Here is a 20,105-nt window from a genome sequence, read left to right on the forward strand (position 1 = left end):
GGTTAGTTAGGGGTTGTTTTTTGGGAGGCAAATGCATGAGCTCAAGTGTATATAATATGTTAGCGCAACGCTTATCTAATTTTTTCTCAGAGGGATTTTTTTGCATGATTGGTAGGGTAATGTTTGAGACGCATTATAAATTCAGTCCTCTGGCCAGTCCCTCTCCTTGTCAGGATACTAAGAATGATGCTTTTGCTGGGCAGAATAGCAGACTGTGAGACTGCAGCCAATTTTTATCTGATTATTCATTCAGAAGGAAACGGGACAGGAATGATGGAGAGGTTGAACATCCTGTCCTCCTTTATAGGAAAATTTTCCCAGAAAAACTTGTCACTCACCTTTTCCAAATATATAGCCCCTAGCAAACCAGCATCAAGTACTGTCAACCGTTCTCCTTTGGCGTGAAGGGAAATATAAGGTAACTTAAGTCTCTGCTCACTTGAGTAAGTAGAAACCACAGAAAAATAATAATGGCATATGAAATAGGCAGTGGAACTTTTTAATATGCTCAATAGTTTCATTCGGTACTATGAACAATGAGCTACATCTACTGCCCAACACTCATTCATAATTTCCAGTGGTTGGGATGTGCCAGTGCCTCCATAAAGACTTGCCAGGAGCCAGCCATACTCTTTTGCTGTGCGTGTTTGCACTTATACACGTGAGACAGTTTTGTAGCAGACTTATTAAAGTCATCCAAAATGTTAAAAAACTTCCTCCTAGAAGCTTAATTTTTCCATGCAAGGTATCTGCCAAAACAGATCTGTCATTTCTTCAGTGATGCTAAGGAACAGTATAGCTTTGACTCCGTTAAAATACTCTAGCAACCTTTCCTTTGAAAACTTTCCATTTCCTCTGCTAGACTCCAGCTGGGAAAAGGTTTTTATATAACGGATGCCTTCTGTCCATCAAAGTCATATGCCCCTGAGAAATCAGATCCATCACAGTCATATGCCTTTGAGAAGTCTGTGCCCTGTGCAGTTTGCTCAGAATCTGTGGTTACGGTTCTTCAGAATCCCATCTATTCTAGAGATTTTTCCGGCTTATCTGGCACCATCTCAAAAAGCAGAAAGGCCATCATTTTTGGACACCTTCCCACACTCACTTGTAAATAACATAGAAATATGATTGACTGGAATGCAGAGGAACCAAGAGCTTCACATACAAGAAGAGAAAACTGGAAGCTTGAAAGAAAAATTAGTAGTGGGGTCTACCTGGAAAAGAAAGCAGGAACTAGAATTTGCAGCATAGTTTTTTACTTACTGTATATTTAATATCAACTTTCTATGGCTAGCTGTGACTCAAAAGAAAACAAAAATATTTTGCTTGCATTAAGAGAAATATCATAAATCTTATTAAGTGCAATTTCATTCACAAAGAATAGCAATGGCAAGTCGATTTAAAGTCTTTTTCAAGTCTGTGAAGTAAGTCCTGGACATTTATTGCTCTGAAATTAGAAAGATGTTTTCTCTCATATACTTTATTGCTCATGTGTTGTATTTCAGGCACTGTACCAGGTGTGGGTTTTTTGGGTTGTTGGGGATTTTCTCCACAGAGGAATAAACCACACTGGAGTTCTGAGAGTAAAAAGAAAAATTACTAAAAACTATATAGCATATAATATATATTATATATTTATGTAACATACATATGAAAAAAAAATAATGTCATAGTTCATTATGAGGTGATTCACCCACTGCATTGTTTTCTAATAAGCCTGTTTGTGTATCTTTGTTTGATTATAAAACCACTACCATTTTCTATAAAATTGGTATTAAATTGGAGCATTTGAAATTATTAACTTCCTGTTCCTGATGCTACAGAACACAAAGAAAACCTATATTAAACCAGATGTGCCTGAAGTAAGTGGTTTACACCCACTCATGTAAAAACAAAAGCTCCCATCAGAAAAACATGCTCCCTGATAATATCCCCTACAAAGTGTTAACACTAAATTCTAACCAGCATATCGATCAACTCCAAAGTGTGATGACTTTATCTCAGTAGGGTATCATAGGCATGAAAAGAAGTACGTATTAAAATCATTCATTGTGCCAACATATTGTATTTAAAAAGAAAAATTGGTCCTAAAAATGATCAGACAACAATAAGCAATATTTATATATCTAGATGAAAACACTTTGGAATACCTTGCAGGAAACATCAGCTTTTAAAGCCTGCATTCATCAACAGGGGTATTTGGAAACAGTTGGCAGTTATCCCTGTAAGTGAATCATCTTATGCCAGTACAAGACGAGTGGAAAATAAGAACATGAAAGCAAGCTAAATAAGATAAAAGAAAATCCTATGCAAGGTTATAGGAAAAACAGTTGTTGCATCATAGCTAGTTAAAAATCTAATTTACTCATTTTCATAGAAGCAAGCAGGAAAAAAAAAAAGCTAATGGGGTAAATGATATTATGGTAACAAAAAGCTTCCAAGTGACTGTCAGTCCTGTTTATAATCTTGCAGTGATTCCAACAGGAGTAAAAGGAATCTGCAATTACCAAACTGTGAGGGCAAAGAAGGCCGGTATGAAGGACGTTATTATTACCTTGTTTTCTGTCACATGAAGAAAGAAAATAAAGAAATATAATTTAACTTGATCATAAACTTTTAGCTAGTATGGAAATAATTTGTCACGCTACATTCTACAGTGCAGGATTATTTTATTTATCCATTTTCTCTTCCAATGTTCATTTGCTGCTGAGGCAGGACCATCACCCCTTTCTTTGACCGAAAAGGAGACTAGGAACTAAGGAAAAGAGTTGTCGGGAGCTGCAGTCCCCCTATTGACAAGTTCATTTACAATTACAGTTTACTGTATAATGAGGACTCCAGTGAAAGCACTAGCTCTATCTGAGCATGTTTATCTCACCTTCTCTACCTAGAACATTTCTGCCATATTGTGGGGAAACCTGCCTTGCCTCTGACAACCAGGCCACTAATGAAGATATGCAGCCTTCCAGAGAGTATAACAATGTCAAAAGCAGATTTACAGGATGGCCCTGCTCTGATCTCTGCTCCCTAATCCCTCTTTGCTTAGGTAAATCCATCCTACAGACAACTGCCGAGAAGCTTTCTGGGCAGCTGATTCCATTCTACCCTTCACATACAACTCTCAAAAAAGGAGACTTTGTTAAAAAAACCCTTTTTGCTAGCAAGACAAAGACCCTGTACCCCGACAGCAGAAAGTGCATGACTGGGATAACAACGTGTCCTATGCTTTACACATTCAAGTAACCTTTTCTAAACACAGTTATTTCAGTTATTAACTCAGTAGCTCATTTAGTGAGAAAAACTATATTTGTACCCTTTATTATATAAAACTTCAATGGCAAGTGATGTGTGAAGATCATTACTCTCTGCTAATTACCAATCCTAGAAGCAGAGACAATTAACTACATGATCTATTATCTCTAATAAATATTATTTACACAGTAAATAATATGCACACTATAGGCTGGTTTTTTCCTGCCTTGCTTATTCTGAGAAAATGCTTACTAAGGACTTTATGAACAATTTTTAAAGAAAACATTGTTCGGAATTTTTTTTTTTTTGTGATGATTGTCTTGCTTACGTATAGAAAGATACTTTGGCCTGCATCATCTGGTCCCATCTGTAATGTCTATCTACATTACAGAGTTGTATAACACTCTGGGAGCAAAATACGGAAATTGAGGTAAAGATATAAATTTACCTATAATGGTAATAACTTTCCCTATGAAGTAAATACTCTTACAAAATATACAGATTTTTAGAAATCAGTTCAATCAAATTTCAATCAAATCAAGTACATTTTTAATTTTAAATGGAGCAAATGCACCGTTTAGCTGGACACTCAGAAATGCTCCAGACAATATTTTAACACCATCACCTCAGCACTTCAAAAGCAAACAGCATATACAATTTTCACAAATTTCCATTACCAAACTAACACAAGCTGAAAGCAGCTAATAAAAGACTTACAGTGCTATCCTCAAGCTACTTGACTCCTAAGGCAGCCTTACTGACCTGAATCCAACCCTACTGAGTTGGAAGAGGCCACCCTGAAAATCATGCATTGATTTTCTGCAAAGTAGATTTTCCTCTGTGTTTCTCCTCATATTGCATATTCAGTAACTTACTGTACCCCTAAGATTGCAGAACACAAACTGTAAAACTTGGAGCAGAGCTTCATGAGTTCATACAAATCCACTTGTTCTTTTCCAGACAGCGAACAATTAGTATCTTTGAATTCCTACACCAGTTCGTCAATCTGCCAGCTGAGGATTCTCCCCTCAGTACATTTTTCTGTGATGTTTTCTGGATGGCTTTAAGTACACTAGAAGTAGAGGATTTTGCTATTCCAAATGTATTCCACAGTGACTGCAGGAAGATAATTCAAGCCTGTTGCTCCTTCCTCTTGCCTCCCTCATCCAAAGCCAGGTGACACTAACAACAAGCCAGTCCAGCGTCATTACATGGGCTAAGTTGCAAAAATTCATCCCAGATAGGTTTCTCACTCTTTACAGAGTTCCAGGATTATGATGTAAGGGTAAAACCTTCCACAGATCTATCCTTACATAAAACGGCTGTCAAATAGCACTCTTCTTCCTCCCCATCCTTCTCAACCTTAAACCACAAGTTACTGAAATCTTGACACATTATCTAAAGGTGTTTTTACAAATAAAAAAGTTTTTAAAAATAAAAAAAATATTTTTGAGCATTGCCTAGAGGAAAGAAAGCAGAGGTAAGAAAACCATTACAAAGGATGGTCTCTGCTCAGATTGTCGCCAAAATGCACTCAAACCCTTCCATTCCAAAACTACTAGTGCAAACCTCCCTGTGGGCACAGCTTGCAACTGTATGTGGAGAAGATGTGGTGCGGTAAACCAGGGAAAGCCGCACAGCCGTAAAGGGGGAGCACGCTGTGAAGAATATGTGCAAGCTCTGCTGCTGCCAGGTTATAATCATCTTTCCTCCTTACATTCCAGTTTTACCTTTTTTCCCCTCAATGTGCCCTCATTGCGACACTCTGCTTTCTGGAGTTCTCATTCCTTCTTCCACCGCCTCTTCTTCCCCAAAGCTGACCTGCTTTCTTATAGGCAAGTCAGCCTTGACTGACAACCGGACTGTCTGTCCAATAAACAACTGATCTTTTTCACAGACTTTAAGTCAACAACTGGAGCTGCCAGTTATATTTGTGGCTTAACGTTAATGGTAGGAAACTACAGAAGGAATAGACCAGAATTTAGGCCAGGCCATTTACTTGGGCTGTCATTTAATGTTATCATAAATGAAAGCTTTGCTCAATCTACCCTTGTTAATTTTTTTTAACCACTTCTGTCCCCATTTCTGTCCTCATTTTTTGTGTGTGTGTTTTTGTTGGAGTTTTTTGGTGTTTTTTTAAAGTATCTATTTTAACTTGGAACACTATTAGCAGCAATGGGCAAACTTATCTGGATAAAAGACGACATGAGCTGAACCTTCACGTACAGTAAAAACAAAGGGTAATTTTATCTATATTTTAACACAAGAAACAAAGAGCTTGAGAATAGGTTTTAAGAAAACTGTACCTGAGAGCAAAAATATCTTCCAATTTCAAATAACTAAAAATGTAGTTTGGAGGATAAAAGCGATTTTCTCATGGTTCTTCTTTGAATAAAGAGAATTCTAGTGACATCCAATAGCCATTTCATTTATCATGACCGCCCTTGGCAGACAACTACAGTAAAGTACAGGCTCTTTCGCTGTTGCCTCAGGAAATGTAAATTCTGATGATTTTCTATTGATAGGTATGGCATAATCTAATCTATTGGGTTTTGAGCTTTGTGTAAGAAATGAAATAAACAATCTTTCCTAAACAGTTGGGGTCTCCTTCTTCCATTCCATTTTGAAAACAAGACTTCATCTAAACACACAGACACATAAATATACGTAAATTGACAGATAAAAGAAAAGGTCTATGCTCTGTCAGACAAGAATGAGAAAGCTGCAAGCATCTACTGTTAAAAGATAATGATATTTCAATCCTCTTTTCCGTCAATGATAACTTTATACATTAATGTGGGGAAATGTATGGAAAAATCCATAAACCAACCTACTAGTTCTCAAGCTTTCAAATGATTCAGTAGGAAACTTCCAAATACCCATATTCCCCAAAACAACTTCAGAGCTGTTTTCAAGAAGGCCTTACTATATAGAAAATGATGAAATTATGAAAGGTAAAAGGAAATGACAGTAAATTCCTGTTGGCTAAATAATATGCGTGTATATATATATTATTCTTGAGACAATTTTTTTCATCCAGCTCAAAAATAAGAAAATTGACAAGATCAATTTAAGCATTTGATAAATGAAATCCAGTCTTTAAATTTGATGTTTAAAAAAAAAAAATCTTCAAGAGAGAAGTGTATTTTGTACACCTTTTCAAAGACAATTTCTGACAGGAACATTATGTTTCCCAACAACCCAGATAGCTGTACTTCTTTTGGATGCAAATATATTCCTCGCAAATAAAAAGAACCCTTCACCTGGCTACTACATCGATGTTCTCAATACCCACAGTAGATTTTAATCTATTCCCGCAAAGCACCTGTTGTGCTAAAATCTTATTTTCCATTACTTTCACCATTTCACTTTTGTAGAATGCAATTTCTTCTTACGGTTCTCATATAAGTTACCTACCTGGCTCTGCCAGCCTCCCTCCACCCCGTTCCTCCAAGAAAGTATGAAGTGCATTCATTCCAGTATTCTGCATCAGACAATCAGTCAAAAGACCTATTTATTCGTAACAATAAAATTCTGTGCCAAAAATCTCTTGAACTGCTTTCACTATAAAGAAGTTAGAAATTTTGTTCCACTTATTTTAATACGATCTTTCATTATATATTCAGGAAAAAGTAATTACACAAAGCAAGAAGGTGAATTAACACCTTCCTTTCTCTCCTAGTAAATCGTAATGGCCAAGGCTATGTTGCAGCTTCATGCTACTGCTGTGCGCCATGTACCCCTGCAGCCAGCCTGCCTCCTCAGCATCATTCTCCCATGGAGGGAAACCATCGCTCTCCCCGAGAAAAAATCTCCTCCCAGGGAAGCTTGTGGGGAAACCCTGTTCCTCCCTGCTGGGGTTATTTGGGGCCCTCAAAGCCATCTCTGCAGCCTTGCGAGGAGAGGTCTGTCTGCGTGTACGGCGAGGGCCCTCATCTAGGGCTGTGGTAGGAACGTGGTTGGAATTTGGGTGCTGGTAGCAACCTTGACAACTTCACTATTTTCTTAGACAGATCTTACAGTGTCATATGCAGGTGTTCTTCTGCCATATGATAAACAGGAAACATTGCTTTCTCTGTTCCGGCTGCAATAAAATTGTCTACATTCTTGATTTCTTTTTTTTTTTTTTTTTACTTCATTCACCCCTTTTGGTTTTAATCAACAGAGGCCTTTTTGTTCCAAAAGTTTACAAGGTCACAGTCATTACTTACCATTTACTAATGTACAGACTAACATATCTTTACTTCACTTCCTAAGTTGGCAGAAGCTGGAGCAGGGAGTGAATGTTTTGCACTTTTCTGTGACATCTCTGTCTTTTTTCCTTCGAGATCCTCGGTTAAAGGGTGCCGCTACATTGTGCCACATACCGTGCAAATGCAGTAAATGATACTCCAGATCGTCAGAACTGAAAACAGTCCTCCTGATGCAGATCCAGATATTCCCCTAATACAGGCACAAGTAGCTTTTTTGCTCCCTAGGCACCTATCAAGTACCAAATGAAATGCTTGTGTTAGATCCTAACAATAACAGGTTCAGCTGGGTCTTTTTCACTGGTGCTGAAAATCACTCAGCTAAATACTAATTGTGATCTCTTCTTAACAAGAGCACATTATACCCATCCAGCAAGCATGTCATCTATGCCCTCTGACAGTTTTGCAGGAAATTAGAAGAAGGAGGAATACTTTTCTAATTAAAACTGAATTCATGCAAGCAAGATCCCAATAGAAGAGTTCAAATCACTAGTTTTGGTATTTGGAGTCTCTATTTCATTATTGCTCCATGATATTCAAGATCAATGTACTTCTGCTCCAAGTACAATCAAAGTATTCCCAAAATGCAGGGTTTTTTTTTTTCCAGAGTAAAAGATGCTTTACAGTCCTCACCACAGCTCACATGCAAAAATGTATGAAGTCTATTTTTTACTTCATGTCGGAAAACTATCTAAAACATGAATACTGGAAAAGAAAGGTTTTCTGGAAAACAGTTTCACATAAACAGCATAAAAGCAGCATTAAAGTTGATCTGAAGCTAATGGAATGCAAAATCATCTTACCCAGTGACCTAATCCTTGGAAAGCATTGAAAAGAACTATATTTAATGATGCTATTGTTCAGTTGGAATAATTTGTGTTTAATTTCTCAGGGAAATTCAAATCTTGTATCCCAAACAGTGATATTCTTTTCTTTTTATATTTTTAATCAATGGTTCAATTGCCCCTTAATCAAAAGACAATGCAAGAGGGAATATTTCTCATTCAGCAGAGCATCTTGACTAATTTTATGGTCCCATATGTGATCACTCTGAACAGAAGTTCATACAAAGCGCAATTTACAGCATACGCATAACTAGATAACTAAAAATAGAATATGCAAAATTCAATATTAGCGACATAACACTTATATGCCCTTTGGGTTTGAGCTGATATTCACAATTTGATTAAATACGCTCTAAGAACGAGTGCACAAGTATGCATTCAGTATTAGCAGCTAGAAAAATAATTCTGTACCCTTCATCCCAGAAACTCCCTTACATATTTTTTTACCGTATTTATTTATGCTTTAAAATGAATGAGGGCTACGGAACTATACCTTGTATCTTAAACTTTAGCTTAAGCTTGTTATAAACAATGAATAAAATGAACTCCTCTGATATTGGAGTTGTTATTCTCATGGGGTTCACACCGCAAGGCTTGATCTTACGATGTTGTTATAATAGCTAGGAAATCACCATTAATTTTACACAGATAAGTTAAAGTAGTCTTCTGATATGCATCCAGCACAAAGGTGATTTCCAGAGGATTTCATCCATTTATCAATTTTCCAGGGAATCAGTCTCTGTGTAAAGCTAAAAGGGAACTGAAATGATGAAACATTGACTTTTTTTTAATAGGCACACATAGCTAATTTTAACAAGAAGCAATGAAATCAAGCCAGAGGAAAAAAAAGAAATTCAAAATTATATTGAGAGCAAAGTGAAATTGTAGAACTACTATTAATCGGAAATTTTTTCAGTCAAATGAAACTATTACCACAAGAGAAAGACAGAACATTAAACTTGACATTACAGCTGCATCACTCTAGAAAGCCTGATGCCTTCCTATGCCTAACTCAGAAACCTAAACCTGTTCTGAGATTCAGGGAGGGCAAACTGGTATGGAAGTTGAACAGAAACACTTGGTTACTGTCTTTGATCTCAAGCATTCAAAATGAGCAGCAAAATATAAAACAAATGAAGAACAGCTGACACCAAGTCTTGCTCTGCCAGTTACACCTGATTTAACCACCAACCCATCTGCCTGCCCTCTGCCTTGTTGTTTCTTAGGAATGAGGAAAATTCTGCCAACATTGGTAACATTCTCTCAAAGCCCTCCCAAAGTCATCAGCTAGGACTGATGCTGGTGACTAGCATTACCACTGTAGCAGTTGCACAAACACAAATTTATATAGCTACGTATTATCCTTCATCCCAATTTGTCTGTATTGGTTTGTCTTAATCCCAGCCTGTGTGTTGAGGGTAAGTTTGATTCTATTTCTCTTTCTACAGAAGGAAGTACCTGATCTTACTTAGGCTGTAACAATATTAAAATAGCTAAGATGTATGTTCCTCTCCCCAACAATCCAATGTTATACCGATTTATGAAAGCACAATTTACCCAGCAAATACACAGATTAGAACACAAAAAGCCACTGCCATAAAACATCCACACTGAGCTATCACACAGCATTTACACTGAACCACTTGAGAATGGAAGGCCCATCTTTCATTTCAGCTAACCTGGTTGACTTTGACCTCGACAGACCATAGGAAAAGTATAGAATAAGATCCAGGATTCACCTGGAATCTGGTGCTGGCTAATTGGATGCTCCAGGGTATCTGAATTCAAAGTCAAAAGGGCTAGCTCCAACCTCAGTTGACTAGAGCTATTTGTCTGTACAGTGCAACAGAAAAGAGGTGCACTCACATTGCTGGCTGATTTCAACTGGAAGGTGGCAGCTAACAGTACCCTTCTGAGCCGATGGAGGCTTTGTATGATTCCCTGTCCACCTTGATGCAGGAAGCGGCCCAAGCTGCCTCAGGGGCTGGTTCTCCCCACATTTCCCTTTCCAGAGAGCTTTCGGTGAGAACAGAAGAGTGAGTGCAACACAGCACAGATGACTGAAGGTGCCTCAGCTGTGGCTTGACTTCAAACACTAACCCTGGCTAAACAATCCTCAGGAGCATTCATTTCAAAGCACCTGTGCCACAAACACACTTTGCATATCTGCATCAGGTTTCTCTAAACATTCTTCTTCCAAGTGTTGACTGTAACATATATCCAGATATTTACATAGCAAGAATTAAAGGAAATACATGCTCCAGCACTCAGTAGGATTTCACCAATTGTTTTCTGTGACTGTATTTTAAAAGACTACTTTTAAAACAAATGTGAAGTGCATGCAAGACTATATTACGCTGCTCAGCATAGAGCTATAAAAAGGACAATACATAAATTCATAAACTAAAAAAAAATGCATTTGTTCTGCAATATTAATATTAAGCTTGACCTTTGAAAGAACAAATCTATTGGAATTGCAAAAGTTTTCGGCCTCTTAATTAGCTCTGTACAGAAGAATCTAATGCCACAAGCAAACACGGTATTTCCATTTTGCCCTCCTTTACAGACTGAATAAAATACTTCTGGATGTAATTCACTTGAAACCAGAACAAATAAAGATCGTCAACCTCACTGATTTAACCAATCCAATTTGTCCTATTTGAGAATTAATTGAAAGTTATTAGACACACAAAAATAATTTTACATATATGAAGTCTCAGTGAAAAGTAGTTGCGTTAGCAAATTTACCTGCACTGAAATTGGGCCATCCCAATCTAACAGCAGCAAGAGTTTTTAAAACGTAGCTTGGTCTTGTACTTACAAGTACACCCCTATCCTTAAAAGAAAAATGTAAAATATATAGTTTTTACAGCACCTGTTCTCATTTTGAGGACCTCAACAATATTTAACGCTTGATAATCAACAACAGGATGTTAAGGAATTAACAATACTTAAAAAAATTACAACTCCTTCTGCTATGTTTCATTTTAGTGACAGAAAAAGCCTACTTACCAGAATTTTTGTAGTATAAGCACTGTTGATAGCAATTGCATTAACCAGCAAATCAAGGGTTTTGACGGGTACAGAGTCTGGGTCAGGGATCTCTTTGTAGTGGACATCACCAACATAGGCTTGGACGACCGTCATCCGGTTGGTTGTTAGCGTCCCTGTTTTGTCAGAGCAGATGGCTGTAGCATTACCCATAGTTTCACAAGCATCTAAGTGGCGGACCAGATTGTTATCCTTCATCATTTTCTGAGAAAAAGCAAAATAAAAACCCTTCAAGATTTGCTTTGACAGATTTTTAACATCAGTTATAAAAAGCAAAAAAGCATGTATTTAGTCTTGTTCACTAGAACATAATGATCACTAAACCAGAGCTTTAATCAGGGCCAATAACCCAAGCCCTAGTTACAGACAACCAAGCAGTGACCATCCCTGAAATAAGTTCGCCTTTGATAAACCAACATAGTTCCATGATTTTTGGCAGTATATATACATTTTAAGGAATAGGTAGAACAGCAAAGATTAGCTAAAGAAACTGAAGATAACAGAATTTTTTAAACAGTAGCATCATGGCAAATATTAGACTTTTTTTTAAATGCTATTTCCAACGCCAGATGGTATCTTGCAGCACATAGCAGGACCATACATTTTGGGAAAGAAAGAAACAAACAAAAAAAAACCCCACCAAACAAAAAAACCCCACACCCACAAAAAACCACCGTTGTAGAGTACTCCATTCCACAGTGTATGTTTTTCACAAGATGCACAGTCATCCTGGAAATACATGTTATCCTTGTTTATATGTTTTCAACATTAAAAAAAATTCTGTGCCCAATCACCTCACCCTTACTTTCGGACACTATCTTATACTCACAGGGCACAATATCACCATTTGTACACAAAGCTGTATTGCAGTTTGATACCGCAAATATAGAGACACATGTATGTGCTGTGTGTGTTGGATGAAGGACATAAGGAGAGCGGGAAAATATTTTAAAAGCAGCTACAGTCTTCATTAGCAAAATCCCATGCTTGATATGCGCTCCTTTTTTCCTAAAAATAATAATGTTTGGCTACATATAAATCAAGCTATTTCTTCGTAATGTTCATATGTTAATTTGTTTACATACTAAATGGAAATAAACTTCACAAAATCTTCATCTACGATCCCCAGAATGTTTAAATAAGGCCCATCTGACTAAATTGCTAAAACAATCTGAGAAAAGTCCTAGATAGATAAAGGAGTAATCCACAAGTCCAGGATTTTAATCCTCTTTAAGTTCCTAATAGAATCATTTACATTGGCCAGAAACAACTGCAACGGTATTTAAGAGAAGTACACGAAAGCTCCAGTGAAACATTAATTTCTTTGAAAAGTGTTCCTGAAGACTTCAAATCCGTGCCACATCTTTGTACTATTGCACAAGAAAAACTGAAGACAAAGTTCTTCTATATCAAAAGACTGGACTATTGTCATAGTAAATTCTGCTCAATAAATTCCTGGCGACTGTGCAAACTAAGCAGGTATTTCTATTGTCCAATATTGCTGCACTGTTTTTTAAAGTGCAGTAGTTTTAAAGTTATGTATTAGAACACATATGTATTTGCATTTTTGTCAGAAATACTTTCAATATAAAGCAAAGTTTCCCTTTAAAGAAATTAACATTTCGAGCACATTAATTTACAGGCCAACTTTCATGATACCTGATAAAACCTGATGAATAACTCACTAGGAAACTCAACTGAACAGCATTTTTCTCCCACAATTATTTTTATTATTTCTTACCTTTACAGAATAAGCCAGAGAAATAGTGACAGCAAGTGGAAGTCCCTCAGGAACAGCAACCACAAGTACAGTAACACCAATAATGAAGAATTTAACAAAATACTGAACGTAGACAGGAGTGCACTCAGGCAACCACTGTTTCTTGTTGACCACAAACGTGTCAATGGCAAAATATAGTACCAAAATTATGACAGTGATGGCAGACATCACCAAACCTGAAATTAGAAATAATCAATTACCATAAAACAAAACACAATTAAAAACATGTGCAATTAGAAATTTACATTTGAATTTGATATGAAATTATTTCCTTATTCTATGTGACATTTTTCACCAGTACCAACAATGATGATAATGATAAATTTTACAACGTAGAAAAAACATTACTATAATACATTTACAACAGCCATACATTCCAGTGAAGAAGGAAACACTGAACTCCTCAGAACAGCTGAATCATAGTGCATTAATTTTTAAGCACCATCTTACTGCTGCCTTTAAAGCTTCTTGGTCAGGCTAGTTCAACAGGAGTTCCACTGATGCTTAAGCTAAGTTTTTTCAATTTAGTACATTACTTTGCCTGGTATAACATTTATCTGCCCTTTTAACCTCCATGTTTTACAAATTACTAGTCTATCCATATACAAACAGTCATCTTTCTTTTAAATAAGTTTATCTTAAGAAGCTTGAGAAAAGAATTCTCCTGCAGTTTATGCTGATGTATAAAATATTTTAGAAAAGCCCTACTGATGTGTCTGGTCGAATACAGTGAAGCAATACTACAGAATCATCCACTGAACAGTTTTTAGTTGTTTCTCTTGAAAATGTGATAAATACCACTGTTTCCAAGGCTTCCCTTTTCAAAGGGACATATGCATATTTTTATGAGGAGAAGCTCAAAAGGGGTACAACACTGACAGTGTAGTACGAGAGACACTAATAAATATTTCACAGAATGCAAAAAAGATCCCAGGGACTTAGTATGCTCTCCCCATGACACAGACTTTGCTAAGATAGCACTCCTCCTCCACAATTTTGTTCCTGGATTGGAGCTGACAAAAACTCCATTAGAACATCTATTTTGCCTTGCTATGATTACTGCTCTTTGGCAGGTTTCTACAAAGCAGTTAAGCCTGAATTTCAAAATAAATTAATTTCTCTCTAATGAGATCATACAGGAGAAGGGGAATGCTGTGAATTTCACATCTTGACTGAAGTTAAAAAAAAAATTGGTAAGCTGAAGGATGCTAAGGTTGACAGGAAACAGATGAGTCAGGGAGACCGCTAAATGCCAGAGGCAAATACTGTACAGACAAATACAGATGACAATGTAAGACATCCCCATAGACTGCCCAATGACAACGAAAAACCAAATGAAGCAAGGAATAATTAATTTAATTCATATTACTTGCCACATTATGGCTAGAAATCCCTATACAATTACTTTAAAAGTGATATTCACATGCCTGATGAAATACCAAAGAGAATAATAATCAGAAGGCAATGTAGAAAGGTACTTAATCTAAGAAATTAATGATCATGAGAAATGAAGTGTTTTTATGTCAATGCATACTGTTGTACAACTGGCAACAAAGCAGAGAAGCTTGAGGAATATGAAACTGGGCAAAGCATGAAATTGGGTATTAAAGAGATGATAACCATAGATTCCCAGTCATGCGCTGTTCAGGCAAAAGGACAGAAGTGGCATCATGGGGTTATGTGATCAACTAAGTGTAATGAACTTAAAAAGGAATGAGAAGGAATAGCAGGGGTAAAAATCAGACTGGTAAAGAAGGATAAAGGAGATGGAAAAGAGGTAAACTTAGGAATCTGTTGTAGGGCCTCAGCCAAGGATCTGGATAGAGATCAAGATCTCTCTAATACCACTAGAAAAATGAACCTAATGAACATTATGTCATTATGAAAGATTTTCACTTTCTACCCACATGTTGGAGAAGCAGTGCTACTTTTAACAGCAGGGACCAGATGGTACTGGGTAAAAGAGTCAACAGATGTGTCATATTTGGGTAGAAGGCAGGAACATGGATATTAAGACAGAACAGAATGACTTCAGAATCCATAAGAAGGAAATACTGTGTGAGTGATATTTTGAGATGATATTAGAGATTCTGAAACTGTGTACTCAGAAGTTCTAAGGGGAGAGGAAAATAATTATGCAATTACTGCGCTTGGAAATGCTGCCTATGAGAAAAGCTCCATTTCATTTTGATTCAAATACTCATTACAATCCAAGTTGCCCAAAGCTTCCAGATTCTTGACAGTCAAAGTGGGTTTTATAAGAATAAAAGATCTTCAATACCACATACTATCCTTAGAACAGTATTACAATGACCTATTTCTAAATATTGCAGTAAAAAAGGCCTATCCCTTTTAAGAATAATTTGTTTTAAAACTCTTTGTTGCTAATATAACACACTGCTATTCAGTCAGTTATCCAGTCATACCTGCTTTGCCTATCTGGACTGCCAGCTTGGTCAGCTTTCCCTGAAGAACAGATTTTTCTTTCTTGTGCATGTTGGATTTCTTCTTGTCTTTGTCATCTCCCTCTCCCCCTTCCGCACTCTTCAGTGGCTGCATCTCCATGGCCGCAGCCCCATCCTGCTGCTTGGCTAATAACGCAGAACAAAACTGTTACTCCAAAACTATTCTTCATTCTTTTTATCTCAGTGTTGATACTTACTGAATTCAACCAGCAACACCCATTGCAGGGGCTGATTGCACCACAGATGATTGTAACTACGCACAGAATGACATTTCACTCCCATGGCAGACAGATGCCCCTATGAGACCCAGTGGGTTCTGCAGGGGCACAAATGTACAAGCATACCCACGTGCACTCCATACATAAAGGGGTATGTAATGCACCGTTTGTCAAGTACCATGAAAACCATTGATTTATTTTTTTTTATTTATTAAACCACCAATGAAATTCTGTGTTATACACATATATATCACTTAATGTCTTGCAAATTACTTGGCAAGTAACAGTACATTAGTACTGCAGGATTTCCTAGAATAGCAGATCTCAAATGCTTTGGCAAATAGACACTCTATATTTCTCTAAATCTTGGTATGTCTCATAGATTACAATGCACCCTTATAAACGTACTTTTAATGAAAACATTTTAAAGGCAATGTGGTTCCACAGATGATCCATGCACCACTTCGCTTGACTGCATGGGCATCTCAGTGACCAGTAGACCACACTTTGCCAACCACTATTCTAGATAATAACAGACTTAAAAAGTTTCCTTAGCATTCAGTGTTCAAGTAACCTAACTATCAGGTCAGATGGTTATGGATTCTCCCATAAAAAGCACACATAATTTAAAGGCTAAACCATCCTTTATTGAAAGAATGCTAATGCTAATATAAGGAAACTTTATTTTAGTATCAAAGAGAAAGACATGTTTTTTAAAAGCAACGACATTCCAGTTTATATATGTGTATGTGTCTGTTTTGTATTGAACACAGACATAAGTAAATTAAATAGAATGAGATGAAACAGCTTTGCTTTGACATTCGTGAACAGATTGTACATAACCATGCTTATTTGACCTGGAAATCTAAGTTGTCTATCTAACGTTAAAACTTATTCATTTAATATCATTTTATTTAATCACTTTTTACCATTAACAACTGAGTTTATCTATTCAGTTTCTGATCCACTCCCTTTACAATCTGTAGAATTATCTGAGAAGAGTAAGCTCCAATTTAATTTATTTATTTGGCATAACCCAAAGAAATCATGATAGCTGGTGTCTCATATAATAAAAAGGGAACCATTATTTCGCTTCAGAGAAAGCAAAATATTTATTTCAGTTTCTTCCTGAGATTGTACATTAACTAAGAAACTCCTAAGATTCTCAACCTTCCTGTTATTTATCCTTATAATATGCTTTTACAATGCTAAGTAACCTCTTGGCTTTAAAGTTTCCTTTTCTTATTGCTTTACCTTCCCCCTGCAAAAGAAAATATGTCTGTACAATGCCATTAAACACCAAAGATGACAAGACATATCAAAACCAGGGTTGAAAATTCACTAACAATACATAGCATACGTAACTTGCACAAGAAAAATGAATTCAAAGGAGCTTTGTGACATAAACATATCATCTATAAATAGGTTATTAGAAATATTGATCTTCTCCTATCCTAAATATCCAATATATCAAAATTCTGTAAGTTACAATCTCTTTGGTAGGTTGGGTGTGGTTGTTTGGGGTTTTTTTAACATTTTGTTTGAACAATAGGGCCATTTTTACACACAGGCACAAATCACAAATTTTAATTTTTTTTTCTTTAAACAGAATTTAACTACATGCTAAAAATAAAATCCACAACCTCCTTAATATGAAAGAAGATTACCTTTGTTCTGGCTGTTCTCCATATTCCCATCCTGCATTTTGCCTATATGATGAAAAATTTCAATAGACAACAGACAGTAAACAATCTTCACCCAAGACAGAACATGAAAATGGGAATTTAAATAAAAAGGGCAGACAAAAGTAATGAGCATGTTACAGATACTTATTTATGAACAGTAGCCACTGTTATCATACATTTACTTAGAAGCATGAACAACTTAGCTGGACACATTCAAGAACTGCAGTCAAGTTCAGTGTTGTAACATGTAAAATACTAAATATCAGCACGTATTTTTGAGCAAATCACATAAATTAAGAGGGTGAAACTACTAGAAAGAATCGAGTGGAAAGTAGAATTTGAATTATATTCCTGAACTGAAATCCCAGAGAGCTAGAACTTAAAAAAACCCACAGGTATAATTTTGGCACACACCAGTATAGAGCATGACTTTCTTAATGTATCCCAGAATTAAATTCATTATTTTAGTAAATTAAGACAAAATATAAATAATAGTGGTAATAAATATAAATAAATAAAAATGTAAATCAGATATGATTTTAAAATTACATCTTCCTCACTTGGTTGTATTATTTAGCAAGTTACTCCTGTAAATACGAGTGCCAAGTGATCATCCTATATTCAGATTTATCCCAAAGAAAGATTTGCCAAGTGCATCCGTAATTTCCAATTTAATATTTTAGCTGTACATACAGTCTTACCATACCAAAGTCCTTATTTGCTTTTTTAAAACTGAAAATATACCATTTGAAAGGGTGTATGAAACGAAAATGGCAAAACACAAATTAGAGCGTAAAAAACTTTGGTATTCAGAATAACCAGTAAACAATTTCCAATTTATTCAAAATTTCTTGGTGGGATCCCTTATGAAACTTTCACAGTGATACATGAAAATTTATGGAAAAAACTACTTGAGTTTTATAAATATTATGTTCAGAATGGATAACATTATCTTTTCGTAGCTACGCATAATGCACAATAAAAAAAATAATGCTAAGGCAAATTGTTAAAACACCTTTACAGGTTTTTTGACACATTCTAATAAGAAATGTATCATTAGAGTTTATAAAAAAAAATCTGACAGCATTCAAGTCCTGCTCTTCCAACTTCCTGCAATAATACAGCTGGTACTGACATGCACAGTCTGCTCTACGTCCTGCTCTATAGTTCCTTTTTCAGAATACAATTCAAAACCTTAAAGCAGTATAATTGAAGATTCTTCAACTTAAAAAAACCCAAAAAACCAAACCCAAACCCGTGACTTTCATAACTGGCAAACACAAAATACACTGGTTTTCTATGCAAATCAAAGTATTTAACTTTATGATAAATATTTGCTATTTAATAAGGGCACCATAATTGTCCTAATGAACTACACTAACAATTCATCTACCCTGGCTACCTAAAAATACCAGTACACAAATTGGACAATCGTTAACAACAATATAAACATAGGTATTTAAGAAATACATCCTTAACCTCAGCAGCTACTGAACTTAGGTTATTGGGGGGGGGAAGTCATCACAGCTAGTTATATTCCCATTATTTAGATAGAACAACAAAGAATAGGTAATTTAGGTAACTATGATAAAGAAAAGAATGCTGTAAAGGATTTATTTCCTCCTGTTCCAAATAATTTTAAGCCTGCACTTGGCTATAAATTATGAATGAAGAAAGAAATTACGAAAGAAATTAAGATGATAGAATCACTGCTGCTGAGAGATCCTTTCTCCTTTCAGTTAGTGCTAGGACCAAAATACTATCCCATCTTTCTGACCTTTGTGCATTATTTAGAAACATTAAAAGGATGAGTATTTGTTAATATTTTGATAATATTTTATATACAATTCTTCAAAAATATGATACATTATTACATAATTTTGCAATTTTTTTCTTCTTTTCTTTTTGGAAATAAGTAAAAGGAACAATGTTTGGGCCCTGAAATCTGGAGGAATTAATCTGAGTTTATTTTTACTACTTTTCTAAGCAAGGATGAAAAATCAGAAGGTTTAGAAAAGAATATAGAGCCTCCTAATATGAGTTGTATTCTGTAGCTGCTTTGAAGGTTTTGAATTTGAATAAAAAATGTTTTGCATGTTGCCTTTGCCTTATCAAAATTTTCTTTTTTTGGAATATACCCATGGCACCATTACTGCCAAAATTCTTACCCCAAAATCCAGTTACTTCTTCCAATAAACTTTCCAAGAAAGACTCCCCTTTACCTCCCCCAGCCCTTTATGAAGAGTCAATGAGGCAGAATAACAAAGACCTATCACTGGCATCAGAAATTATTTGTTCATTGGAGGAACTGCGTGGAATCAGCCAAATAAGCTAACCAAGTTATGTTCTCATGGGCTGTGATGGAAAAAAAAAATATAAAAAGCCCTACTGATTTTCCAAAATGTCTCATCTTGCAATAGAAATTAGTTACAGCCCTCTTCATGCCAAGTCAGTTTTATTCTGCAGCTAGTAAGAGCAGACGCACGTTGCAAATCTATATATAGGGGGAAAAGTGATGTCAAACATATCTGAAGTGAATCATTAGGAAATCTTTCATGC

The 20,105-nt window shown here is 36.0% G+C and overlaps 1 protein-coding gene across 12 annotated transcripts in view; it reads right to left on the minus strand.

Moving 5' to 3' along the window:
* The window catches only part of ATP2B2 (ATPase plasma membrane Ca2+ transporting 2), a 184,480-nt gene that overhangs the window by 66,784 nt on the left and 97,591 nt on the right, over window positions 1-20,105 (minus strand). For 9 of the 12 annotated variants that reach the window (XM_059823436.1, XM_059823435.1, XM_009816838.2 and 6 more), the window contains 4 exons: window positions 17,529-17,570; window positions 15,605-15,769; window positions 13,140-13,354; window positions 11,360-11,602 (listed from right to left, as the gene is read on the minus strand). In XM_059823436.1, the coding sequence (XP_059679419.1) occupies window positions 11,360-11,602; window positions 13,140-13,354; window positions 15,605-15,769; window positions 17,529-17,570 (665 nt within the window). The remainder of the gene's footprint in view (window positions 1-11,359; window positions 11,603-13,139; window positions 13,355-15,604; window positions 15,770-17,528; window positions 17,571-20,105) is intronic. The other 3 variants (XM_059823438.1, XM_009816839.2, XM_059823434.1) reach the window with 2 other exon arrangements.

This window comes from Gavia stellata, chromosome 12 (genome assembly GCF_030936135.1).
Source record: "Gavia stellata isolate bGavSte3 chromosome 12, bGavSte3.hap2, whole genome shotgun sequence".
In the NCBI taxonomy this organism is placed as follows: Eukaryota; Metazoa; Chordata; class Aves; order Gaviiformes; family Gaviidae; genus Gavia; species Gavia stellata.